At 37.5% G+C, this 13,618-nt stretch overlaps 2 protein-coding genes across 7 annotated transcripts; one reads left to right on the top strand and one right to left on the bottom strand.

Annotated features, from left to right (window-relative positions):
• Positions 1-1,068: 1,068 nt before the first annotated feature.
• Positions 1,069-8,561, top strand: LOC133725387 (protein FLX-like 3). Of its 5 annotated transcripts, XR_009854409.1 has the most exons (8): positions 1,069-1,226; positions 1,704-2,247; positions 2,376-2,521; positions 2,725-2,804; positions 3,013-3,263; positions 6,791-7,519; positions 7,637-7,721; positions 7,872-8,561. XR_009854409.1 is itself a non-coding variant. In XM_062152635.1 (5 exons), the coding sequence occupies exons 2-5, from the start codon at positions 1,718-1,720 to the stop codon at positions 3,094-3,096; spliced, it is 840 nt and encodes a 279-aa protein (XP_062008619.1). In that variant the 5' UTR covers positions 1,069-1,226; positions 1,704-1,717; the 3' UTR covers positions 3,097-3,341. The 5 variants fall into 5 exon arrangements, 1 of the variants encoding a protein (XP_062008619.1); XR_009854410.1 differs by lacking the exons at positions 7,637-7,721; positions 7,872-8,561 and having other exon boundaries at positions 6,791-7,155; positions 7,227-7,635; XR_009854408.1 differs by lacking the exons at positions 7,637-7,721; positions 7,872-8,561 and having other exon boundaries at positions 3,013-3,181; positions 6,791-7,635.
• A 1,583-nt stretch (positions 8,562-10,144) lies between these two features.
• LOC133725386 (calcineurin B-like protein 10) lies at positions 10,145-13,299 on the bottom strand. 2 transcript variants are annotated; one of them, XM_062152634.1, is made up of 9 exons: positions 13,084-13,294; positions 12,804-12,993; positions 12,607-12,689; positions 12,439-12,498; positions 11,234-11,342; positions 11,095-11,147; positions 10,815-10,895; positions 10,595-10,707; positions 10,151-10,485 (listed from the first exon to the last, which is right to left on the bottom strand). In XM_062152634.1, exons 1-9 carry the CDS (start codon positions 13,171-13,173, stop codon positions 10,431-10,433), a joined length of 834 nt encoding a protein of 277 aa, XP_062008618.1. In that variant the 5' UTR covers positions 13,174-13,294; the 3' UTR covers positions 10,151-10,430. The 2 variants fall into 2 exon arrangements, with proteins under 2 accessions (XP_062008617.1, XP_062008618.1); XM_062152633.1 differs by having other exon boundaries at positions 10,145-10,485; positions 10,595-10,895; positions 13,084-13,299.
• Between the last annotated feature and the right edge of the window lie 319 nt (positions 13,300-13,618).

Raw genomic sequence — 13,618 nt, 5'->3', positions numbered from 1 at the left:
GAGACCTGGCGGCGACATTGACCGAAATCAGATTCGGGCCTTTCCGGTAGGATTCAATAAACTTCTTCAAATCGATGTCGAGGTTGACGAGGTAGAGCATCGGCTTCCCGTCCTTCTTGTTGTCCACGTGTTCGACGTAGAGGAGGAGGACCACGTAGAGCGACTGTCGCCGCCGGCCTGCCGGAGAAAGTCCCTCATTGATGACGACGCCGTTTCGACAATGATCGATTAAAGAGAGGAGAGAGATCGTGCCGGAGCAGAGCCGTCACCGACTTTGAACGAGGACGACTTGCGCATGGACAAGGATTTGGCTGACATCGTGTGAGAGAGAGAAAGAGAGTCTAATCGGAGAGATGAGAGAGTGTGGCTTTGATGTAATTGTTTAATTAAGATGAGGGTAAATTTGTCATTTTATTTTAAATTGAGTTAGTGGGAATACAAATCTGTTGCTAGGGTAAGTGAGATAAATTTAACCAATTTTGGTGCTTTGGATCAATGACCCACATAATAAAATTGGACATTGCTTTAATTTGCCAACAAAAATGTTGTTGGAAAAAAGCTTTTCGTATCGCCCGCAACATGCCAGAATATAGCTGTGCCGATGAAATAAAAAGGGACATATATGGCCGTGCGGATGAAAATTTTGTCGCCAGAAAACTCCCATCAGAAATAGAATGTAAAGACACATCTCTTTGCTGATGACCATATTTGTCCTTAAATGCTACGTATAAAAAAACATACAAGTGGAAACACTTTTTGGTATGAAATTTGATTGGTAAAAACCTCCTTTAACTAAAAATTGGGATGCATGAAAAGTTGGGTATTTAAAAAAAGGCAATCTAGGGTGCAACACTCTACTCTTGTATTCACAATGCTTGTATTGCTTTCTGATAACTCTGTTTCACGATTTAGGTTGCTTCAATTCACTGTTAAAAAAAACAAAAATTCATAAACGGAAGAGAATAATTAACTAGAAGTCCAATTACTCCCAAGGCTTTATGAAGTATCTACGATACATATGAAGAGGTAAAATGGGGATATTGGTGCAAATAAGGTAAAGCTTGAGGTGGTCACCAGAAACATTAACAGAATCTAACTGCCACAGATACGACGTCGCACTAGGGCTACAAAGGCTAATTAGGCAGAGCAAGACCTTGATAAACATATCACACACTCTCAATTTTATTCAAGCCCTCAAACGCATATAGCTTTTCTCCAAGAACAAGGTCTGCATCCTGGTTTTACCCTTTACGCTCGTTTAGACCAATCAAGTCTCGTGCTTTTGGATTTTTTTTTTTTTCGATTTTAATTTTCAGGGAAGATGAATGAAGGAAAATTAAATTAGGGGTTTCCTCTTATCGAATTATATTTCTAATTGATTATAAAACAGTGAAGAATTGGCTAAAGTACGGTTCTTTGGCCTTGAGAAGTTGAATATACGATAAAAGAAGTTGTCTTTTGTCCAATTTTTGCTTCAGTTTCTAGAAATTCAAACTAACCCATAAAGATATTGAGTGGGGATTATTAGTTGAATCGAATTGTATGATAGAAGCAAGAATTTGGGTTTGAATTGTGTAGTTGATTAAAACCCCATTGTGCACATTCTTTGCTGATTTGCAATTGCCATATATGCAGAACTTGATTACTTGCATGCTCAATCTGGAGGGTTGTTTTTTTTGGTCTAAAGTTTTGTGGGTTTTCAGGGATAACATCTCTGATGGCAGGGAGGCACCGCATTCCGCGTGAACCCATGATTGACCGGCGTGGCTACCCTCTTGAAGGACCTTATGGTAGAGCCCCTCCTGTGCCTCGGCAGCTGCCCCATCCTGCGTTGTTGGAGGAAGAACTTGAAATGCAGCATGCTGAGATTCGGAGGCTCTTAGCTGATAACCGGAGGCTGGTGGAGGACCGAATGGCATTGCAGCATGATCTTGGTGCTGCCAAGGAAGAAATTCATCGCATGAATATTGCCTTTTCTGATATTCGCGCCGAGGAAGAACTGCAGTCGAGGGAGCTCTTTGAGAAAGCAAGAAAATTGGAAGCTGATCTTCGGGGAGCTGAGCCGTTTAAAAATGAGGCTAAACAACTACGCGGTGAAGTTCAGAAGCTGAATGGCGTTAGGAAGGAACTTTCCACACAAGTGCAGACTCTCACACAGGACCTTGTAAAGTTGCAAGCTGATAATCAACAGATTCCTTTGCTAAAGTCTGAGATTGATGGTCTGCACCAGGAGCTTATGCATGCTAGGTATGCACCTGAATATCTTTGATTTTCTTTATTTCCTTTGTCTTTAAGCAACTTTTTTGGCGCATATATCTATCAGAATTGTATTAGATCAACCTTTAATAGACAAAGGTATCACTTTTGTTTTGTAGAAGTGCAATTGATTATGAAAAGAAGGCAAATATTGAGCTTATGGAACAGAGACAGGCAATGGAGAATAACCTAGTTTCTATGGCTCGTGAAGTTGAGAAACTTCGTGCAGAACTTGCTAGAGTTGATGGTAGACCGTGGGGTGCAGGTAGTCTCCTGTTGTTAACCAGATAATGAAATTGATCTTTACTCCCATCTTTAGGAGTTGGGGTTGATATCTTACTCTTCATATCTATCTAGTACTTTACAATGGAGGAAAAACAGAGTTGTGTTTTCCTTATTTGGGGTTACGTTGTTCCATTCTGATTCTATTCATTCATATCTCACTGTTTTCATATTTTTTGTTTTAAGGTGGACAATATGGGATGAGTTTCAGCAGCCCAGATGGAAGCTTTCCTGCTCCGTATGGAGATGGATATGGGATGCATATGGTATTTTTCTTGTATAATTGGACTTTTGATTTGGATTTTTGTAATTACTAAATTTCCATGTTAGTTTATCTTTTCTCGATAATGTTGTTATCTCACCTTTTCCTTTTCATAAAATGGTTTCTATGGTTTACTTATGAGGGTGATTCTATTTTCATTAGATTTCCTTGGTCTCTGAAATGTTATTTATTGTTTTTTTTTTCCTTATTAGGGTATGCCTGATAAAGGACCGATGTATGGGCCAGGCCCAACTTTGTGGGGAGGTTCGGAAAAGCTGCGCATGCCTCGTCGTTGAAATGCAGAAGAGTTTATTTGAATGACACAGTTACATGTTACTTTTGGTTGCTCGTCGTCTGGAGATTATGGCCAAGAATTTATAGGTTCATCTATGAGTACACTCCTGATCAGTAGCCCTTTATTTATCTTGATACATTGTTAGTCATCATAAACTGATGTATATAGGTAATATGGTTTTACTTGATTGCTAGAAATAATATATCCTATGTCTGTGATAGCAATATGGAATTTTCTGTTCTTACATTTGCATCAGCTATGTCTTACATAGGTTGTGACCACATGACTTATCATGAGTTGTCTTGTCTTTCGTAACCATCTCTTGAGTTCTTCATTGTGGTTATTCCTTTCTTTTCCTGGTGGCTAGAAGTAGAGAGCTTTAGGATTATGTGGTTTTTTTATTTATGAACTTGGTATTTTGTCTACATTTGTCCATTTGATATATATTTCGATAAGTTATGCGGAAGAGCTGGAGCAGGTGTGTTATGCTGTAGAACTGAAGCAATTTGATGATGCGGGATTGTAATCATTGTATGATTCTAATGTGACCTGCATTGTTGTAGCTGATGTAATTGTTGGAATTTAAGCTATGTGGCTGTTTCGTGCCTCCTGAACAATTTTTTTGAGAATATATCAACATATGGCATTCAGAATTGGGCATGTGAATTCTTTGTTATGGAATTCCTCGTTGCTGGTTTCGGTCTCTGGATATTATTGGAGATTAAGAGTTAGGCTGGCAGTTCATTTCACAGTATAGGATTTTACATTAGTAAGATCAGCTGAAATATATTTTGTGATTTCAGATCTGACTTCCATCTTCTGGATACTAGTTAGTGTTTAGCTTTTATGGAATTTGAGGAAATAGGTCGAGCTGTTGATCAGTTTAGAAAATTGCATAAATGAACATATTGTTATAACTAGGAGTCCTGAAAATCTTTTAGTTGGGTAGCTAGGAAGATGTTATGCTTTAGAAGTTTCAGGCCTTTATATAGGTAGGTATTTTACTAGAAGTCATCTTTCCAGGTAAGATTTGCAGCTGGAATTAGTTTCACAATTTTTTGGAAAGTTCTTGGTAGTACCAATTGCTTTGGATGGCATTAGAAGAATGGATTGTAGAAGTGTTGCCAGCTCAGGCCTTGATTTCATTGAGCAGTACAGCTTGTATCTGTTGCTTTTGTTTGCAATATGTATATGTGTACATGGGACCCTGTTACAATGTTCTTATATGGAGACGATACCGGCGAGTAGTTGGTATAAGCTTAAGTTTTCTGGGTCTTGCTTGAAGATGTTTCATATTCAGAAGTTGATGTATCTTGATGTACTTTAAACCACACTGCTCCTTATGCTCTAAATAGCCAAGTGAGATTTGCAGCCGTTATTGATCAGCCAATACTAGGAATGTGATTGAGTGGGGTGATTGGGAGTTGCTATTTTAAGTGGAACTTCTTCCAAATGCAAGGCTGGAAGTGGAAGCTTTACTTCCTCTTTTTAGCTTGTTTCTTGGAATTGAGTTGAAGTGTTTGTGTTTCTTTCTCCTATATGATTATTGGTTGGGTTTTGCTGATGTGGAGCTGAGATGTGAGGCCAGAGGTAAATAGATCATATTCAAAGAAGAGGAGATGGAAATTCATGGATTAGGAATAACCTTGTATCTATTCAACGTAGTGTATAAAATGCCGGGATTCATCAGAATGCCATCTTGCTACTTCTCATGTCTGCTGGTGTAGTTGTTGTTCCTCTTTGTGAGCTGCGAGTTTGCTGTCTCTGTCACCAAGATATCTGTAGCCATCCGCATAACATGATAAGGTTGCTCCTTTTGTTGAAATGACACTGGAATATCTCATGAAAGGAATGGTGGCATGCCATTGGACCAGAGGTCAGCTACTGGTTTGGTGTTATAGGCAAGTATCCTGTCTCATTTTTTATGGGTTTTATAGCTTTGGAATTTTCTGTCTTTCTCTAGCTAGACACAGTAGCTTATTTTCTGCGCTTTCATTTTGCCTCTTTAATACCCTTGGCTCTGGTTTAAATTGCTTTTGTTTAAACTAATTGTCTTTTACATCTGGATTCTTACCTATTTCAACTAGTTTACTTTATCAACCATTAGTGAATTATTAATCCGTTACAATGCTGAGCTTATTTCATTATCTTCCTTTTTCTAGGCTTACAGGGTTTTTAGTCTTAGATATATAGAGAAAACACTCTAGTTGATTGGTCCGTAATTTAGCAGGTCATGTTGAAATTTCTACAGTTTGATTTACTGAAAAAAAGTTGTGTCGGATAAGCAACCGGAATATCTCAAGGCTAGGATGAGATGAGATCTTGATCTGCTCTCTTTAAAGGATTAGTTGTCAGATAAAGATGCTTATGCAGTTGAGTGAAGGTGAGTATAGTCAAAAGGGCAATATCAGTATTTCCTTTAGGCGATTCGAGCAGCCTTTGTGCCGGCCTATAAAACTGATAATTTTGCCTATTAGTGGGACAGAGGACCTAGCTTGTTTGGACGGTGTATAGTCTGCTTTATTATTTTGTTACTTTGTCTTCTTTTGGTTAGAATATGGGACATTCTAACAAGAGATGTCTGTAGGTAGACAGAAGACACACCTTCTGTATAACAAGAGATGAGTATTATAACGAGATGTCTGAATGAGAAAACTCTTTCCATTTACCTGCTTCCTTCCAACAGTTAGATCATCAAGGATGTGTAGAGTGCTATCTCAATATATCGACAGACCTGTTCCGTAAGTTTGGTGGATTGTTTAGTTGAAGGTTAAGTGGGATCTGAAAGTGGTAGCTGATTTTGTTGTTTATGTTGGGATAGTAGGATGTAGGATAGAGCTTAACTGAGTTTTTCTACTTCTATTGAAATTGTCATTGGGCTAGTTTTGCTTTTTTTTACCATAAGTTCCATAAAAGGTCTGAAAAGAATACCTTGTGCAAGGATCCATGAGTTGGGACTGGTTTCATGTACAGCATTGGAATAGAAGTTTCACTTACTGTGTAAGAAGTCGCAGTTCACAAGGAAGAGGAGCAGAATTTACCATCACTTCATACTTAATGGATCCCTGAGTGGTCTTGTTGTGGACTGCTGTGTCTTATTTCGTCAAAATAGAAGATGTTGACTATGAGCCTCTCTTTTTTCTATGGTGAGGGGGTAGTTGGCTGCTACCTATTCTGTCTATAGACTACTGTAGCTATGTCGTCGATATCAATTAGGATCAATATATGGTTCAGGCTTATCAAGCTTGTATTGAAGTTGCTGATTTCTTGTTTGTTTCTTTGTCTGATTTCACACTATCATGGAGGACACCAGTAGATGAACTCATTTCGTGTAACTACATCTAAAATACATGATGTGGCAGTTAAACATTGATCTGATATGATTTATGATCAGTTTATAGTTCTGCATGCGTATCAAACTTATATTTTTGAAGTTGATGATTTCTTGTTGTTTTATTATTTTTATTCTTCTAAGCATGTTCTTTTTAAGCACATGATGGGACAGTTGATGTGGCAGCCAAGCATTTCTGTGATATGATTTGGTATTTAAAGCACTATCTAATGCTTAACTGCCGCATCATGTGGTTTGATAACTTTGATTATCTTCATTTGATTGTTTTATCGGCCTTGTTTCATTGTTTACAGAGTATATTTCTATTAACTGTTACCTGATTTTTCATTATATTTTGCTGCAGATGGAAGGCCTGTTGTGGAATGAGAAAATCAAGGATGTCTTGTGTAATCTACCGAAAGGAATACATGCCTGATTTGTTATGCTATTCCAAACAAGAAAACGTAACTTTTACAAGAAGTTTATTGAACTTGATTTGTCTTGGTGATTGATAAAAGACGACATCTTACCCAGTTGTTGGAAGTAGTGATTGTGGCGGAGTCCATGAAACATATTAAGTCATTGGACGTGTAAGTAGCTACATGAATCGGGACTTCTGGACCTCACTTTTAGCACGCCAAATGAGCTAGTCAAGGATCCACCCTGCAGCTTTCCTCTAGCTAGTGTTTGTTGCCATTTCCTTTGCTTTAGTCGAGCTCCACATGCAAGGTAATTGTTACGATGGCAAGCTTCTTTAGATGAAAAAGTTTGCATTCGACTGACTAGATTCATTGATGTAGCCGAAGTACAGGAATATTATCTCTAGTTGTAGGCTGTGAATATGGAACGCGCCTTTCTTTAACATTCACTTGTTAAATAGGAGAGATTGCATCGGTTGTTTATTTGGTGCATCTCACAACCAGAGTAAAATGTTAAAGTTGAAGGGCTTGTATAGCATCAGTGATTGCATCGGTTGTTTATTTGGTGCATCTCACAACCAGAGTAAAATGTTAAAGTTGAAGGGCTTGTATAGCATCAGTGATTACAAAAGAACTGTTGTCACGGAGGGATTTATTGGTGCCACATTATTGAGGTACAGAGGTACTCTTGTATTTTGCTATACACAAAAGAAAAATGATAGCATGAGTGGCTTTTCACACATGTACTCATCACATATAATTTTCAGATTAGTCTCCTTTTACAAATTCAGGGAGGACCTTGCTGTTTAAGTCTCGCATTAGTTTGGAAGTAGTTAGAAGGTATCCGTGAGTACATTCAACAGATCATATCTGCAGGTTAAATTACTCTCAAAATTTGGCAGTAGTGTTTAAATTCTGTTATTTTTGGGTATTGATTTTGGCACTCAATTTCAACACAAGTTAACACTTTACGTAGTGAAAAGTGGATGCTAAAATTCCTCTCTGTTTTTTTTGGCCGGTTGGCAGTCCTGGTTTGCTCTCCTGGTTAGGACCGAAACGGCATAAAATGAACTCTTGTCTGGTGGGTTGCCTTCTCAGTCAAGGCCTTGTTGTAGAGCCTGTCTCTCGTGAACATCAGCCAAATTGAAAGGTAACAACTTGGCTCAAATGGAGTTCATTTCCTGAAGCGTAGACCTTAACACTTTGCTCTTCCAATTCAACAAGCCAAGCCATGTACTAGCAATCTTATTCATAAACCGGGACTAATAACGACCGGTAGACCAAGATTGACGTATCACCTCCTCACAAGAAGAGTCTCCTCGAACCTAAAACACTCTCTTTGAACTAGAAAAACCACCAGAGTACAAACTCTAATCATAACAGCACAGCTACGTTTGTTAATTAGAAAAGGTCTGATCCGATGCTTGGAATGTTGTATCGAGTAGTGTATGGTTTTTGTACAATAACTTGATCAACTTGGTGATTGATGAAAGAGGATTCATGGAATTGGTAGTGGAGTCCAGGAATTATGGTGTAGATTACCTGATATGTAAATCATGACTTCTAGATCTCACTTCTCACAGGTTAAATAATCTAGTACTCAAAGATGACTCTGCAGTTTGTCACTTCCTCTAGTGACTGTCTATTCTTTGCTTGATTCCAGATGCATATGCAATGTAAATGTTAGGATGGTAAAGCCGGCCTGTATAAAAGAACTGGCCATTTTCAGTGAACAAAGTGCTGGAACTTGTCTCCAATTGCAGCTTTGTATGGATTTCAACTTCCTTTTACAGTCACTTCCTCGCTTCTATTTTTTTTTTCTTTCTTAGAAGAACTTCCTTGTTGAATAGGAGATTGCATAGTCCATTTTTTTTGGGTGCATCTTACTGCAACAATGAAGTTTAGGACTTCTATTGAACCAGTGATGCAGAAACAGAAGGGACCGTGGTATGTATCCACTTTCTATAATTTGCTCAATCTCAAATATGCCTATGCCAGTTGTACTGGGGAATTTTAAGGCTCTACAAATCATAAAAAAGCACAGCTTGTTTGCAAGATACTACCATAGGCATAGCTTAAATTGACAACATCTACAGTCGTCAACTTCAGTGTTTAAGATAAAACTTGGGAAGACGGGTGATGTCCCTGGCATGCATACATTTACAGAGAGTTTATCAACTACTGTGTGAGATAGTTTGAAACCAGAGCAAAGGTGCTTCAGCAGCTGGTCTATCCAACATTAACTACTTAACTAGGTGATTGATGAATACAGATTTGTTAAAATTGGTGATTCTGGCAGTCTCCTTGGAACCTACATGACTTTTAGCATGTCAAATAATCCAGTCAAGGATGCACCCCAAAGCTTGTCATTTCCTCTAGTGAGTGTGTGTATTGCCAATTACTTTACTCGACTCCAGAATCCAGATACGTATGCAAGATAAATGTTAGGATGGTAAATTGCATATATACGCCTCTTTTTTGTTTTTTAGGTGCATATTCTGATATTACAACAATAGTTAATTTGAGAGTTAAAAGGGCATGTACAGAATCAGTGATTAAAAAAGAAAGGGCTAATTACTGTTTAGTACCCTGTCGTTTTAGTCCAACATCAATTCAGTCCCTCGACTTTCAATTTTATCAAAAACACCCCTGCAATATCATTTTCTCGTCCAATAGGTCCCTCCGTCGGGATTCCGTCAATTTCAGCCGTTAATTGTTGACGTGGCAGTCCAACGCAGCAAAAGTGGGACCCACATGAAAGTCAAATACCGAAAATGACCCTAGCCAACCAGACATGGAAAAATCCAAAATAAATCCCAAATTTTGAGGTTTGGGAGATTCGAACCCACACCACCATGCATGCATAGCAAAACCCCAACCACCATGCCACTTGTACAACATTAATATATGTCAAACAACATAATATATATATTTGTATACCCAAAAAAATCTGGGAAAATCCAAAATAAACCCCAAATTAAGGGGTTAGGGAGATTCAAACCCAGACTACTATGCATGCAAAGCAAAGCCCCAACCACCATGCCACTTACACAACATTAATATATGTCGAACAATATAATATATATATATCTGTATATGTCAACAAAATCTGGGATTTATTTTATATATTATGTCAATATATATATAATATATTATATATTATGGAAACATATATATATATATATAATATTATATTATATATTATATATATTATGTCAAAATATATATATATATATATATATATAATATATTATATATATAAAATATATATATTATATAAAATAAATCCCAGATTTTGTTGACATATACAGATATATATATTATATTGTTCGACATATATTAATGTCGTGTAAGTGGCATGGTGGTTGGGGCTTTGCTTTGCATGCATAGTAGTCTGGGTTCGAATCTCCCTAACCCCTCAAAATTGCCTGTGCCAGTTGTACTGGGGAACCTTCAATGCTGTACAAATCAGAACAACACAGCTCTCTTGGTAGCTCAGTCTCATGAAGAATCCTACACTGCAACACAGCATCTGATTTCAGCATCCAGGATGTAATCATAGGCATGGCTTAACTTGCCAGCATTTCAGTCCTCGACTTCAGTGTTGAAAATAAAACTTGGGAAGACTGTGGTGATGTCCCTGGAACAGATACCCTTGGAGTTAATTGCCAGTCAATTACTGAATGAAATAGATTGGAAGCAATAATAAACATAGTATAAGTGCAAATGACAGTGATCAAGTAAGGTACTTTAAATATGGAAGTGTCATGTTCTTTACGAGTGTAGGCCGCTGAAATACAAAAGCCTTCCATTCATCGTTGCTAATTTTGCCATCCTTATCAGCATCAGCATCTTCAAATGTCTGAAGAAAAGAAAGATGCCTTTCAGAGTATAAAATTTCAGGGGAAGTTTGGCAAGCACACAGAAAGAAAAACAGAAAAAATAAAAAAGATTGTTCATGAGTCTTGCCTTATCCACAATTGTTTCTAGAGTTTCATCCGGCACCTGTATGCCAGATTCCAACAAGGTGGCGACTACCATTTGCCTAACCTGCAAGGAAAAACATATACAAGGAAGAAGAAATACAATTTATAAATTAATAGTGAGCAAAATGATGACATGAATGAAATCAAACAGTCACATCTTCAAAACTTATCAACACCACCTTCTTAAGTCCTTTTTGTTTATTAAGAATCCAGGCAAGAACTTGTTCAAAATCTGAAATATAACAAGGATAGGATATACTTACTTCTTCCCGCTCAATATATCCAGTCTGTCTCAAATCATACAACCTGAATGCAACTGCATGAAACCCAGGAATGTCTTTTAACACGAAATGCTTCGAACATAAAGTTAAGCTAACTGAAGTTGGCTTCTTGAGTACTTACAGTCAATCTTCTGTTCAAGAGGAGTGCAGGGATGAAATACACTTAATGCATGGATAAACTCATCAAATTCAATGACTCCATTTTTCTTTTCGTCAAAAACATCAAATACCTACACCCCCCATTGTGTCATAGAACATTGAAAAGAAACAAATTATGTCTTGGGTCACATCCATGTAGCACATATTGAGCTGAAATATAGGTGGCGTTTAGTCACATGAATCTGGCATTACAGCTATCGAATATTTCCAAATCCCATAAAATTAAAGTAAAACAGAAAACCAGAAACAAAGAGAAGGCTGTTGCATAAAGGCTGTAACTTTAAGAACCCACAAAGAGGATTTGTGTACATACTACATCAGCAATCTTAAATCCTATGAAGCAATCAGCAAACTAGAATATCTCAAAATTCCATTAAAGATTTAAAACATAAATTTGAGAAAGGAAGGAAAAAATACCAGCAACGAAAAGGTAGGCTATGGTACAAAAGTTATAGCTTTGAAGTACCCAGAAAGAGATTTGTTCATGTACTCACTCTGGCAATCCTAAATCTAATCAAGCAATCAAGGACCAAGAATATCACATAAAGAGTTTTACTTTACCTAATTCAATTTAGAATCAGACACTAGTTGTCTGAACGAAAACAGATTGTTTGCACTTTCAAGTTGAGACAAACAAAACAGCAGCATATGGAGCTAGTCATATTGGTCAGATCTGGTGGGCGACTCCCCCTGACTTCATTGTTGACAACTATGGCCGTGATCTTATTTCTTCGGTTTACTACCGTGTTTCTTAGTTGTGTTTGTAGTTTTGTACCCTTGTATTCTGTTCTTTTCTTTGGATGTATTGTTGTTTCTGTTTTAGCTATGTTTTTTTGGTGCTTTAAGGAGTGGCATTGGCCTGGTCCTCCCTCCTATTTGTACTTTTTGTTTCCTACTTTAATAAAATTTCGAATAAAGGCGAGGAGTTAGCCCTTATTTCACTTTAAAAAAAAAAAAAAACAGAACAAAACAGCAGCATCAAAGAGAAGGTTGTGTTATAAAGACTACAACTTCAACTACCCATAAACAGATTTGTTGAGATTCTCACATTGGGAATTCTAAATCCCTTGAAGCAATCAAGATGAGGTAGAATGTCAAATAGAAAAACCCACGATAAAATCAATGATTCAACATAGAACTAAGCGTAAATTATGTGAATGAACTGACCCTATCAAGAAAAAGATTTTCGCCCGCATGAGTTTTGAACAGAGGCAACTGCAGCTCCTCCTGAAAATTACAAACTAAGGTAGATAAGTGAAGAATGAATGAATAACCAAATTATAATGATAAACAAATAGTTGATATATATAAACACGTGCGCATAATTGGACTAACCTTGTGAATTAAGCCATCATCTAGAATCGAACTACTCAACTTGTTGAACAATTCACGCAATGCTTCCACCTCATTTACACTAACTGACAAACATTATCAATTCCATCAATGCTAATATATAAACAATTAATTAATTAATTACATTTCAAACAAACAAAGAAATGAAGAATTTCCAAATGAATGAGAGTGAGACAAACATGGGGAGGTGGCAGCGAGGCGAACGACGTCGTCGTGGGTGAAAGCGGCTCGGTGGTGACGACGTGGACGGTGTTGTTCGAAGCAGCCGGCTAAGCTGAAGATGAAAGCCTCGATCAGACCAACCACTGGTATGCACAACGCACACAGCTTCTCGCCGATTTGGAGCAAGAGCGAGCTCATGCTCGAATCCTTGCATTTGCAGCAAAAACAACACATTTTCATGACTGTAATTCGATCCGAGATAATTGAAATCAAATATATATGGGAGTGATGAGTTACCAGAAAGCTGAGCCTGGCGTCCATGTCCCTGCGCAACAGAGGATCGCGGAGAAGAAGAGCTCTCTGCCTCTCGGTGTTCGTCGTCGTCATTAGCTTTTTCCGGAGAATCAATCGAAGCTCTAATGGATGTTACTCCAGAGAGGAAAGGGAGAGTTGGAAGAAAGACCAGACTACTGAAGGAGGAAGGAGGGAATTATTTATTGTTAATGTTTTATATTAAATTATTGTTAAATGATGGAACGGACAGAGACAATCATAGTGACATGGCCGACGGTTGGATAGCATCAAATACACATTTTGATTTTTTTTTTTTCTTTAAAAATTTATTATAAATATTAAGAGTTGAGATTACCTAATAAATTATGTGTTACTTACACTGTCGGCATATAGAAAAATGTTTGTATCTATACTATTATTAAGAAAAAAGAGCTTGTCAACCAAAACAGAAATATTTTACCAAATTAGCCCTCAAATATTAAAAAAACCTTTGAACTGAAATATTCAAGAAGGATAAAAAAGCCAATTCACAAAATAA

Source organism: Rosa rugosa, chromosome 1 (genome assembly GCF_958449725.1).
Source record: "Rosa rugosa chromosome 1, drRosRugo1.1, whole genome shotgun sequence".
Lineage (NCBI taxonomy): Eukaryota > Viridiplantae > Streptophyta > Magnoliopsida > Rosales > Rosaceae > Rosa > Rosa rugosa.
The sequence above is the reverse complement of the archived record's forward strand: the minus strand, read 5'-3'. Positions and strand labels throughout refer to the sequence as shown.

Coding starts and splice junctions, on each gene's coding strand:
- LOC133725387 (XM_062152635.1), top strand. CDS start 1,718: ATGGCAGGGAGGCACCGCATTCCGCGTGAACCCATGATTGACCGGCGT. Junction 2,248..2,375: donor CAGGAGCTTATGCATGCTAG/GTATGCACCTGA, acceptor TTTGTTTTGTAG/AAGTGCAATTGATTATGAAA. Junction 2,522..2,724: donor TGGTAGACCGTGGGGTGCAG/GTAGTCTCCTGT, acceptor TTTTGTTTTAAG/GTGGACAATATGGGATGAGT.
- LOC133725386 (XM_062152633.1), bottom strand. CDS start 13,173: ATGACGACGACGAACACCGAGAGGCAGAGAGCTCTTCTTCTCCGCGAT. Junction 12,690..12,803: donor CCTCGCTGCCACCTCCCCAT/GTTTGTCTCACT, acceptor AATGTTTGTCAG/TTAGTGTAAATGAGGTGGAA. Junction 11,343..12,438: donor AAAATCTTTTTCTTGATAGG/GTCAGTTCATTC, acceptor TGGGGGGTGTAG/GTATTTGATGTTTTTGACGA.